This window comes from Hyposmocoma kahamanoa, unplaced genomic scaffold, assembly GCF_003589595.1.
Source record: "Hyposmocoma kahamanoa isolate Upper Pololo Valley unplaced genomic scaffold, ASM358959v1 103, whole genome shotgun sequence".
Classification (NCBI taxonomy): domain Eukaryota; kingdom Metazoa; phylum Arthropoda; class Insecta; order Lepidoptera; family Cosmopterigidae; genus Hyposmocoma; species Hyposmocoma kahamanoa.
The window spans coordinates 3,631,167-3,643,966 of NW_020653344.1; the positions used below are offsets into that span (position 1 = coordinate 3,631,167).

General features: G+C 33.7%; 1 protein-coding gene across 1 annotated transcript in view; it reads right to left on the bottom strand.

The window, feature by feature from the left end:
- Positions 1-1,008: 1,008 nt before the first annotated feature.
- LOC113237774 (head-specific guanylate cyclase) overlaps positions 1,009-12,800 on the bottom strand; it is a 196,784-nt gene continuing 184,992 nt past the window's right edge. Inside the window, exons 13-14 of the mRNA XM_026474422.1 lie at positions 6,720-6,861; positions 1,009-1,301 (exon numbers count right to left, since the gene is read on the bottom strand). Of these exons, the coding sequence (XP_026330207.1) occupies positions 1,221-1,301; positions 6,720-6,861 (223 nt within the window). The 3' untranslated portion in view covers positions 1,009-1,220. The remainder of the gene's footprint in view (positions 1,302-6,719; positions 6,862-12,800) is intronic.

A 12,800-nucleotide genomic window follows, 5' to 3' on the forward strand; every position in this document is an offset into this window, starting at 1 on the left:
TTAGAAAATACAAAATATAATCCATATATTCTCGAAGTTCAAATGTGAAATAAGAACAATGGTTGAATGCCAAAGTTAGTATTTATTCCTCTTACACTTATGACGTACTTGTTTGCTTCCCTTCCGCAGAGCTGCTTACATAAACAGTGACCCCATTGTCTATAAATCATGTACGTTTATTAACGACAACTACATTTTTGATTTATTGTTCACTTTGGTTTTCTTTATTATCTTTATGACGAACTTTAGTCTCTTTTCCATGATACCTAGTGACGGGATGAACAAGTCGTACGCCTGGTGGTAAGCGACACGCCTGTCCATAACAGTTACAGTGCCGCTCAGAACTGTCTCGTGTTTGTATCCATCAATTGATGACACATTCGCCGGTTGCGGCAATCGGACACTGTTGCCAGTTTCCGCAACTGCAGTTAGTATGACAATAGAATATTCACGTGTTGTTGCCGGTTGCTTTTATTCAATATACCCCGGCGCCTTCATCGCTAAAGCACTGCTACTGCGACTGTCGGCCTTTACATTTTAAAGCTACTGTTCTTTAACATCGTTGCAAAATGTGGACCCTACTATTTTCTTTCCAATTAATATCCAATCATATTGTCAAGCAATTCAAGTTATATTAGATGGCCTTTCAAACTTGTTTAACTGCTTTCTAGAGGGTTCTGGTTTCCATCACCCTCGTTAGTGCTTCTTTCTTAACCCAGCTGATTTAAAAAAAAGAGGAAGTTATGAACAAAAATATTAACAAGCTTAATTGCAAGGTTCAAAAGTTTTCATCAATCCAACACAGAAGAATCCAGATACTGAACCTAATCGTTGCTTTTACCATAAGTGGCAGCAACGTCTGTACAACTTCTTATCTATACTGTACTTGAATGTGCATAAAAACCCCTATTGCAAATATAATCGAGACGGTATATATCGAATACAGCTTTTTTTATTTAATTTTTCTTTCTCCGCATTAAAGGAAAAAACTATTTTCTAGTAACGGTATCTTTTCTTACATCTTGTAAATGTAAAAAGGAACAATTATATAAAGTTGCAAAATAAATTTACCAGCCAAATTAAACGCTGGAAGAACTGTGTTAAAATTAACTTCTTTTTATTTGACTTCTCTTTGATGAAGAAAGTTTTTTGATCAACCTTAATGATTTTACGAAGCGAACACGAACACAAAATTACACTCGCTAAACAGTTTACGTTGACTAAGTGGGTTCTTCATCGCCTTCAATTGGTTTCGTTTGTCCGATACCATAGTATTTCAAGGCATCCTGTATGTGTTGTACCTGCGAAAAAAATACATAATTAATTAAAAGAAAAACAAAACACGCCAGCATCCGCTAATTAAAAGAAAAAACAAAACACGACAGCATCCGCTAATTAAAAGGAAAAACAAAACATGACAGCATCCGCCATGTTGGAATTTTCAGGACGTATTATTTTAATAACTAGCTGGTACCCGCGATTTCATCTGCGTGACTTAAGTACTTCGAGTAGCCTAACCTACTATTTTTTATCAAAATCTATGTGAAAAAGTAATACATATAAATAAAACAAAATACGTATCAAAACAATTCAACGAATAAGAAAAATATTCAACACCATGGTGTCTTATTTTAGTACATTTTTATAAATGTTTTACTTAATAATTACAGGCTTCCTTCATTCGTACTCAACATAAAAAATATTAAACTATTTTTACAGTATTTTTGTTTTTTTGAAATACAATGACAAGCATATGGGACTTAGCAACTTATGTCTCAAGGGGACGGGTGTAGTGGCAGTGCCCCTTCGATCTTTGCGGTTTAAAGCTCTGAGTGGCACTGTAATTGTTGAGAATAGGCGTATCGCTACCACCAGGCCCACGACTTGTTCGTCCTGTCACTTGGTATTATAAAAGAACTGTTGCGATTGTATTTTAACTAACGTGAGTTTTGAAAACGATTTAACAATTTAGGTTGAGAACAAGTAAGTACACTTACATTTACATTATACTAACTTTAGCGCCAAGCGGGTTGTTCTCTGTATTTGATCAGTATACCATAGTAGTTTGGTGACTGCTTACTCTAGTTTCAGAGTTTATATGTAAGCTGACGTTGAAGGAAAGTTTGAAAGCGTATCTAGGCCTGTTTTTTCTCGTTTTAGTTTGCTACTTCCACAGAATCTTGTTCTTTTGTTTTTATTTTTTTGTTTCATATTTCGTTTGTTTTAGATGAAGTTAAAGTTGTTTTTGCAAGCTCTGTTAACTCATAATTAGATTATTGTACATCTAATTATGATCTCCATCATCTTTCATTTATATTCATAATTAATTTAAGTTCCTTTAAATTAAGATAGAAATTAATCCTTATAATAGACCCTTTCGATCGGCATCATAAAATACGGGATTTTTTTCCACATTTGGTTGGTTCGATTTCCAAATGAGGCAAATAATTTTTTAAAAGTCTTTGAATGCAATATCTACCTATATCGAGCCATAACTGTCGACTTCACGTAAGCTAGATTCTCACATAAACAGCGGGTCAGTTAAATTTAAAAACTTCATAACTCTGATTTTGGACGACATTTTTTACCCTTCAAGCGTAACATCGGGCAATGAAAGGTTAAAATATAATTTCTAGACCTTTTTTAGTTATAAAATAAAGGTTTCGTCATAGATTATTGCATAATTATTTCTATGTGCCCAATCAACAGTTCGCATTAATGAAGGTTACAAGGTTTACAAAAGTAAAAGTAAAAGTAAAAATGAAATTCTTACTTGAATTATCTTTAAAGGGAAAAAATGAAAAAGAACTCAAGTATGTGAGAGTATATAATGCAATCATCACGATTTGTTGACTAATAGCTTTTCAGTACAGTAAATTCACTTTGTATACGTATATGTAGGTTGCCTATCATAAGTTAGAAACATGATTTACAGAATTTTGTTTCTTCGAAAACCTTTGGACTTTTATTGAATAGATTTTGTTTCATTTGTCCGAAAACACGTTACGGTGTTTTTCATTACACCATTTCATGTTTCACTATTTTGACATATAGACAAAGTATTCGTTTTCAGATTTTTATTTCCCCAACAAACCGTTTGACAAACGTATTTAATTGAAAATTTTTATTTTGTAAAAAAACGATATCCATAATACATTTTTGTTATATTATTTCTTATTACAGGCATTAAATGTATTGGAACGTGTCGCACAATACAACTCGTCAAATTACAGCAGCTCGCGTCTTTAGGAAATATGGTAAACGAGATGCAAGTTAATTTGATCGAGTTGTAGTCGTTCGTTTCGCTAGTTTCGCTCGTTTATATCGTGTCGCCTGTTCATATACTAACCTAACCTAAACCCACAGGAGGGGGTCGACTCAGGTAGGAATGAAAAAAAAATTCGATTCTGGTACTGACATCGATACAGTTATACGTTATTTATCGAATACTCAAGACCATTGCTTTTAAATTTCAGACGACAGCAAGATCATAGCATACTGGTATGATGAAAATTACGTAAGTGGATCTTGCATTACACCAGCAAAGTATAGTCCAGAATTTTGGAGCTGTACGGTAAAATAGTAATAGAATAACAATTTTGTCGAAACGAATTTTCAGCAATCTAAATTATATGAAACACAGACAGTATAACAAACATGATTAGACCAAACAAACTTCTGCCCAAAGAATAACGTATGTGTAATAATTATTCTAACAATAGGTTTTCGGACAAACGATACTTCTGCTGTAAGACATTTCTGTGTTGCAAACTTGTACCAAAACTGTCATCGCACTAATGAAAAAAGTTAAACCGTTTTCCAAGTAACGAAATTCGGAAAAAAGAAATTCGAGTTTGTGATAGATTAGGTATATGTGTGATGAACAAGAAAGGACAGCATCTCTCTGCATTACAAACGCTTTGAGGAACAGCGTAATGACCTGTTTGTCCGAGCTTCCAGGCAAGTACTGAATATTCATTAGATGGACAATACCGTAACCCTTAATTCTGGTTCTCGTTACTTAATGGCCCCATTTATAGGTGAATACGTTAGCCGTGTTAATCAACATGTTCGCAATTAATGTTTATGTTAGTCGACAAGTCACACGACGTCATGGACATTAAATGGAAAGATGTGGTGTTGGTGGTTATAACAAAAATAGTCCACAGGATCCATGGTGATCAGAGATGGATTTTGTTAATGCTGCCGGGCTTAAATCGGATTAAAACCTAAAATATTTGTTGTAAATCGAGTTTTGTTGGAATTTAATGATATTATTACAAAATGTTTATTGCGTTCTGATTCGATTTGCCTTTCAATTGAATCGATTCACTTGAAAATCGCATTAAACATCGTACATCGTTTGTTTTGTATGGAGCTGCCTCTTTTTCGTCTATTACAGTTATTTGTTATGCAATACTGCAAAGTTGTTGTTTGACGGGAATGCTGAGGGTAGCGAGGGTTTCAAGCCACGAGACGCAAAACAACTTGCTGCCGAGCGGCACACACAACCTTTCACCTCACTATAGCGAGTAAAATTGTAGATGAAAGAAATACAGTTTAACTATAACAAATCAGTTTTAATAAACAAAATTAGTTATCGTTGTCAGTTTAATGTCGACAATAATAAGAATAAAATATATCAACGAATTTATATTACATAAAATTATGTAGGATAACTCGCGTAGTAGAACGTGTCATTAAGTTTTTTTTTCATCGAAAGAAAAAGTTAGGTGCACCACAGTCCATCGTTCGAATTTCAAAAACCTAATGAGAAAGACTAAAACTAAACCTAACTAAACCTTCTAATCTAAAGAAAGCCTTTCCGAGCTAGTGAGGTGAAAAGATTTTTTATACCGAAATTTGTAATAAGTATGCAATTAAATCAAATTCAGTATTCGCCGTTTTCACCCACGATTATGGTCAGAAATGTGCTAAAACCCGTTTGCGCTTTGGGTAAAAATCCGGTTAAAATACGAGCAAGTTCACTGAGTTTTAACCCACTACACATCTCTGGTAGTGATAATAACTATTCATAATCATGATAAATTATTTTGATATTATTGATACATTGATATGATATTTATAAAAAATGGACGTCAAAAGTTTGCTATCGCCGTGATCGTTACATCTATTTTCCGAGTTTTATTGAAATCGGTTATCGGAAAGTGGGAGAAATATAAACCGGATTCGTTTCTTAATTTGCCATCCTTAGAGGTGGATTGTTTGTATCGAATTTAAAATGGAACTTATACTGAGATACTCCGTTTCCATCACATACGTCACTCTAACCCCAAAGTACGTAACTAAGGAACTTTTGTTATGAAAATACCACAAATGCCCAGATCCGACACAACATAGAAAATTAAGTTTTCTACATTGACTCAGACGGGGACCTCGGAGATAGCGACACCATGACAACTATTTATTTTATTTTTATTTATTCGTACGTATTTTTATTTAGTCCTACGGGATTCTCGTGTGGGGTAAAGCGGCAGATATACAAACCATATTTGTATTGCAAAAACGAGCGATTCGTTCTGTGTACCGTTTAGATTCTCGGGTTTCTCTCTGAGAAAAGTTTAAGAAGACTGATTATGACTTCATTGGTATCTTCACTTCAGGCATCACAGTACATTTACTCAAATATTTTGTATGCCCGTAAAAATATACATAATTTCATTAAAAAAGAAGATACTTATAATATTAATCTTAGAACTAAGTCCTAACTCATGGTACCACGATTTTGTTTAACTAAGATAAACGATTCTTTTATGGGAAACGGTATAGGTACGTTTTCACGATAAGATTCCGGAGAGTATATTAAGATTATCATTTCCTAAGTTTAAAACTTACATTAAAAGTATTCTAATTGAAAAGTCATATTACAAAATTGAAGAGTATGTTTTAGATAAAGAAGCATGGAAAGACAACAGGAGTCTAGATTCCACACAATTATGATTCAAAGTATATTCCAAAGCATTTAAGTTTATTTGAAAAGAGCAATCCCTAGAGTTTCTAGCTCGTTCTTCTCAGGGAGGTTAGCGTAGTGAACGATCAGTAGCTTAAAAAATGACGTTTTCAAGTGTAAACATTTTATCTATGGAGTAAATGATTATTTTACTTTCACTTTGACTTTGATTTATTGAGGTTCATCAGCAATTGTTACATCGATACACGTCCATTTTACATTGGTAAGGGTGTTTCGTTAGAAGCGCAACTATTTACAGACGAAACACAGCTTGCATTAAATTGAGCAGAATAGTCTTAAAACTACAGTGTTATATATACAAATAAACAAACACAAAACAAACTGAATATAACGAAAAAATATGATAATCGGAATAAAAATATACATCCTAAATGTAATATAAATTTTTGCAATTAATGCTAACTGCTAGTTCACTAGCTAAGGATTGCCTGGTGGAGACCGGTTATCGAGTCCGAGAAAATATCTACTGTTGCACTATACTCATTGTGTAGTCTGTTAGTGTGCAGGCTAATTGATCAAATAAGTCGTAGAAATTGTAAAGAACCCTGCTATTAATGAATATTAAAGCAGGGTTCTTTAGTTATGTTACTATAAGATTTTAGACCCTGAAATCACGGCGCTAATGTCGACATTCGCTATTCGTATCGTAAGCAAAAAGGAATTAACTACAAATTCGCCTTTGCAGACTTCTACGTTCATATTACGATATCTGAAAGCAATAACTCACCTGGGTAGCATTCTGGTCCGTTCCGGGATGCGTGTACTTGTGTAGAAAATAACATGTTCCAGGAATGTCCTTGGGGAAAGAATTCGGCAAGCAAGAGCGGTCGCGCGGCTCCATTTCGAAGCCAGAAAATTTTATTAGCCACCTGCGAAGGAAAAAAGAAATAGTTCCTTAGTTGCTCGTGTTATCCGGATCCCTTTTTCGTGGAGAGATTTGTACGTTTTCTATTCTTCTTGTGAATCAAAATGCGTGGAAGCAATGTCAATAAAATATAAGTTATTTTTCTATTTCAGTGCGTACCTAGTATTGGGGAATTTGGGGAATTATTAAGCTTATATACTACATTACTCACCAGGGCTTCGTGTACATCAAAATGTACCTAGTGTGAAGTGTGAAGTTTAGACCCTGACAATATTATTCATATGTAAATAAACGCCCATATCGTTATAATGAAAATATCGCATTCAAATTAAGCATTATTACATTGTATATCTAGAAAAATACGTTTTTCATATAAAACTGAGGGCCTGAAACATGTACCTAATTATATTAATACATTTTATGTCAGTATAGTAATAGTTTGCTGGGTCCTAGGAGATTAAATTTGTTTTCGTCACACTTGCTCATAAACTACTGTTTACTGTCTACTGTTTATGGTACTCCATAAATGCAGGCAAAGCAGGCTGTAATGTGCGGCGGGCTTTTCCATTACCATTTTCTTTTTTCATTACAGTAATATTTTTTTTAAATTAATTGCACTGTACTTTTAATGCTCGAAAAATTAGGGTTATTTCACACAAGCTTGAAGTATACAAAAAAACTAAACCTTTGCTAAATTAATTTTATAAATTCTGCAGCCTTTTCGGTTTTAGGCACACAAACTGAGACACCTCCTTTTGCCCTCTGACATGTTTGACGTACCGTTTATTGGTTGTTTATGTTTTGGCTTAACATGTTATTTATGTCAAAAAGTGTCATTGTGCAATAAAGGATATTTGTATTTGTATTTTGTATTTGTATTTTCAGTATTTTGAACTAATTTATTTTATATCTTTTACCATCATGGCTGTATGCGTTTTTGCCTTTTACGTTTTAGTTCGAGTTGTATTATCTATGGAAGAATAGTTGGTCAACTGTTTTTATAAGAAAAAAAACAAAAACATATTTGCAAAATCTGTAATTGTTGTGTTGTGAAGCGATATTTATTCGTAGAAGAAATAAATTATCATTATATTTATTTCCTCGCAAATGTGATAAAAAACATTGCATATAGCACGGGTGGTAAATAAGGAATTCTATTACAATTCAATGACTCATGGTCTTTCACGTGATCAAATACTTATATTATCGATCTTTATTGAATATCATAATTTTACTACCATAACACGGTGGTAAAAAACCGAAAAAAAACCCAATACGAAAGAATTGTAACAAACATTTCCTCGTAAAGAAATTCTTATTATTAAAAGCCGTGGTAGCCCAATGGTTTGACCTCAAGCAGAGGTCATAGCTGCGAATCCGGGCTTGCACCTTTGAGTTTCTCGGATGTACAAAATTGAATTTGAAATTTACCATGAGCTTTTCGGTGAAGGCAAACATCGTAGAACAGAATAGAATACTTTTATTTGCCAGAATACAGTATTTATACAGATCTTGAGTAAAATTAGATACACTGTATTCAACCTGCACGCAGGTGTGCAAATCTTAATGGTATTTCACATTTGTCTCTACAATTACAAATCAATTTGCATTTCGAATGAATAACGATTGGTATTTGTAATTACTAAATTGTTTTGTCTTTGAATTTTGTCAATTGTGATTTAAAAGCAAGTGATTTAATTACATTAGATAAATTATTAACAAATTCATTTTACTTTACTTTTCATTTTAAATAATCTTTGATATCATATATATGTCGTGGCCATATCGTAGATTTGCTCATTTCATGAAATGCTTTAGTATTTCATGAAATGGTCGCATTTCATGATGTGGGCAACTCAATTTGACCAGATCATAAAATCGTCTACGTTTCACGATTTTGTCATCCACGTTTGGCCGAATCGTATAAATAGGGTGTCCATAAAATATTTGATAAAAATCCAGAATATGGTAAGAACTTATTTATTGTAATTTAAGTCCAATTATACAACCTTATGATCACTTGATCACCTTATGAACCCTATGAATCACAAACTTATGAAATTTTCGTAACAAAATTAAACAAATTTATGTAACAATATTAAACAAATTTTGTTAAATAGGTATGACACATGTCAAGTTACACATTTATTTTTAGAATAGAATCAAATACTTAGAAATAAGTAGGTACGTACTTTAGTTAATAGTTACAACAAGTAATATAAAAATCACATGGAATTAAAATTAAAAATTATTATTTTATATGAATTAAAATTAAAAAGTCAGTCTTACACCCTTTCAGTCATTTGTTCGCGCATGACAAACTTTGGTGACACTTTGAAGTACAAAGTGTTTTGTTCTTGAAACATGGGCATCTCTTCGTACAGCACTGATTTTTTGCTGGCTTGCAAAAGCATTTTTTAAAGCCTTGACCTCCAAATGCAGATTGGAAATTTACAGCTTCCCACAACGATATTGGCAATTCGGATATAACTTCGCAATAATCTTTCGATGACGCTAGCAGATCCTGCCGGGAAAACCAATTTTTAATTGTTCCAGAGCCTGTTCCGATTTTGTATACTCCGTTCCTAAAATCAACTACTTTTCCAGCAATATTTTTGGTGTCAAGAGGTCCACGGTCAATTTTTGGTACATTCAAAAACACGGAATTTCCAATTTCTAACAGAGGAAGTTTCTTGGCGGTGTTATCGACCATTTTCTCTGCAGCACGTTTAACACCGTGATGAGCTTGATCTCTTTCATTAACAATCAACTGTTCCTTTTGGCAAAGAAAACATTGAACTTGAGATCCATAACCTTCTTCTCCACAAGCAACGCCACAAATAGCATGCACAGGTTTGGAACATAAACTACAGAAATGAGCTCCGGATGTGACATTGCCACAGACGAGACACACTGAACCATCATCTACCTCTAATATCATATTATTATCTATTTCAATTAGTTCAATGTTAGACAAACCCTCATCAGCAACTGATTTATTAACTATTACGACATTTGACGATGACGGCATAACATTAACTATCTCTTTGTTCTCCGGTGTAATATCATTCTGGTTTATTTGGTGCATTTCTTCCTCCTTTTTCTCCTTCTGATTGATTAGGTTCAATTCGTCATTCTTCTTCTCATTCTGATTTATTTGGTTCAATTCTTCTTCCGTCCTGATTGATGTCATAATACTTTCAGGAATATTACAACCTTTCAATATGTTTTCGGCTCAGAACCAAACAATGCACGGTAAGGGGATCTGCCAATTATGCGGTGATATGAAGAGTTTTTATAAAATTGAACAAAAAAACAACCAATGGACCAATTAGTAGACTTATTGTCTTGCATCCAACACCGCAACATATTTTCTACATCTTGATTGGATCTTGTGTTTGAGGACGTCGAGGACTACCGTAAATAATTTTGCATTCGGGCCACATTGACACCAGTTCTATAACATGCGCGGTGAACTCTCTTCCATTATCACTTTGTAATATGAAGGGGGCGCCAAATTCCAAGAATATTTTTAAAAGTTCCATGGCTACTTCTGCAGCTTTCTTCGATTTTAGTGGTCTGAGGTGTAAAAATTTTGTTGCATGATCTTGATAATTCATCAGCCATTTAAATTCTCCATCCGGGGCAGACTGTAAATCGATCAAATCCACCTGTCCTCGTGTGTTAAAATCCTTGGACACTATCGGCTGAGTTACTATACCTTTCCTTGGTACTGCACGTTTCTTCTCACAAACAGAGCACAGGTCAACAAATAGCTCAATAGGTTTCTTTGGAATATAAAGCCTATTTTTAATGTGTTGAATCATTTTTAGTCGTCCACCATGTCCAACAGTTTTATGAACTTCCTTTAATATTTCAAAAATACTTCTCCACTGGAATTATTCGAATAGTAGGATCGTCTACGCATTTTTTCTTGAATATAAGGTATTCCTCGTCCGCTGTTTCCATAATGTCGTATTTTGACAGCCAGTAATAATCCATGGACTTCTTTTGCGTAGTCACCCTACTCTCCTTAATTTGGTTTATAACCTAAAAAGAAAAACAAAACAATCTTTATAATGTCATAATTAACAAACTTAGAATAACATCAATTAAATGGAAATACAATATACGTTAGCTAGGATAGAGTAATTTAATAAAATAAATGAATAATGAAGTAATTTAACAGTAAACTACTAACCTGTAAAATCCGAACCGAAGTCCAAGGTTTTTTACATTTTGCTCAGTTTTTGCGTGACTTGCATAGTACTCCAGAACCTTTTCGTCGTATAATCTTTTGTCGTCACTTTCTTCTTCACTTAACAACGAATTATTATTTTTTTCTCTGCGAGAAACAACATTATCGTCCGCGGCCGCCATCTTCACACATAAACAAAGCGCTTACAGCGCCTCTACCGGTAATTCATGTAACTATTTTACGATATGATCAAAATAATCTTGAATACTTTATGAAATAGTCGCGCTTTTAGTTGACCACATCGAGAAACGATTTTTATCATTGATCTGCCCAAACCATATCATGATGTGGCCAATAGACAGTCAAACATTTCATGAAATGCGACCATTTCATGAAATACTAAAGCATTTCATGAAATGAGCAAATCTACGATATGGCCACGACATATACACAGATCACATAACAAGTATAATTTATATTTATTTATATTATTATAATTTCTTTTTAAATATGTTTATTAAGGGTAAGTCTGCAATTGCTGCAGGCAAAGCATTATATATTTTTATGGATATATTACAGCAATTCCTAGAAAAGCAAGTAGTAATGAAAGAAGTGTTAAGTCCCCAAGAAGCATTGGGTCAGCGTGACGGACTATGGCCAAAACCCTCGCCTGATGATGTTTAAAATATATTCCAAATTGTGTAAACTGTTAATTGTTCTTTGGTAAATTAGAAATAAGGTACTTAAATTAATATTTTTTGTTACTAGATAGTTCAGAATACGGGTACTAACACAATATCAATCATCTAAATTAAAATACTCATAATTATGCTAATGAAGGATGACGAAAGCTGACCCAATAATTATAAAATCAACGAAGAGCCGTTCATGGAATTTGCTAGTCAAATTTTGCGTTTTAGTTTATGCCTACTTATCAATATATTTTTGTATATTTTTAGAAGTCCGGAATAAAGAAATTGTAAAACAATGTATTTTCGAATAAATGCAAGAACATAACGCAATTGATTCAGTTCGACCATAGACTAAGTAACATCCTTGTATGTACGAACGTTTCATTTTAAGCATTATTGAATGTTTACCTACCTAAAATATTGGATATTTTATAGTTTACATAACAGTAATGACACCGAGTAAAAAATAAAACACAATGTAAAAAAATGTTTAGACTATGTTTAAATTACAGATAAGAAAGTTAACAAAGGAACGTTTTGACTAAAGGCCTCTTGCCAATGTCAATGTCACGTTGAGACTGAGAACAGTGTGACTATTTGTAGCAGATTTCTGCTGTTTGGGCAGATTTAATTTTTATTAATTTTCATTCCGGCAGAATATATTGACGTTTTATTAAATGTGTCAAAGTTTGAAATATTTTGGAAATATTCTTTTTTTATAAAATATACTTGTGCATTTGACCTCGATCTCACCTGATGGAAAGTGACGATGAGGTCGACGATGGAGCGTGCACACCTAAATAATGCCTATTCATTCTCGCTTTGAAAAGACCCAAGTTATTAAGTTCAGGGAACAAGTCTGCAGGCAGTGAAATCCACTCCATAGCCGTTCCCCATATAAATGTGGAAGCGTAACGCTTCGTGCGAATCTTTGGAATATCCACAACATAGGGGTGGAACTCAAGCCTACGCCTAGACCCCCGGTGATGGAAAGGGGAAGGCGGAATTAAATCGTGTAATTCCATCGCACGCTCTCCGTGATATATCCTGTAA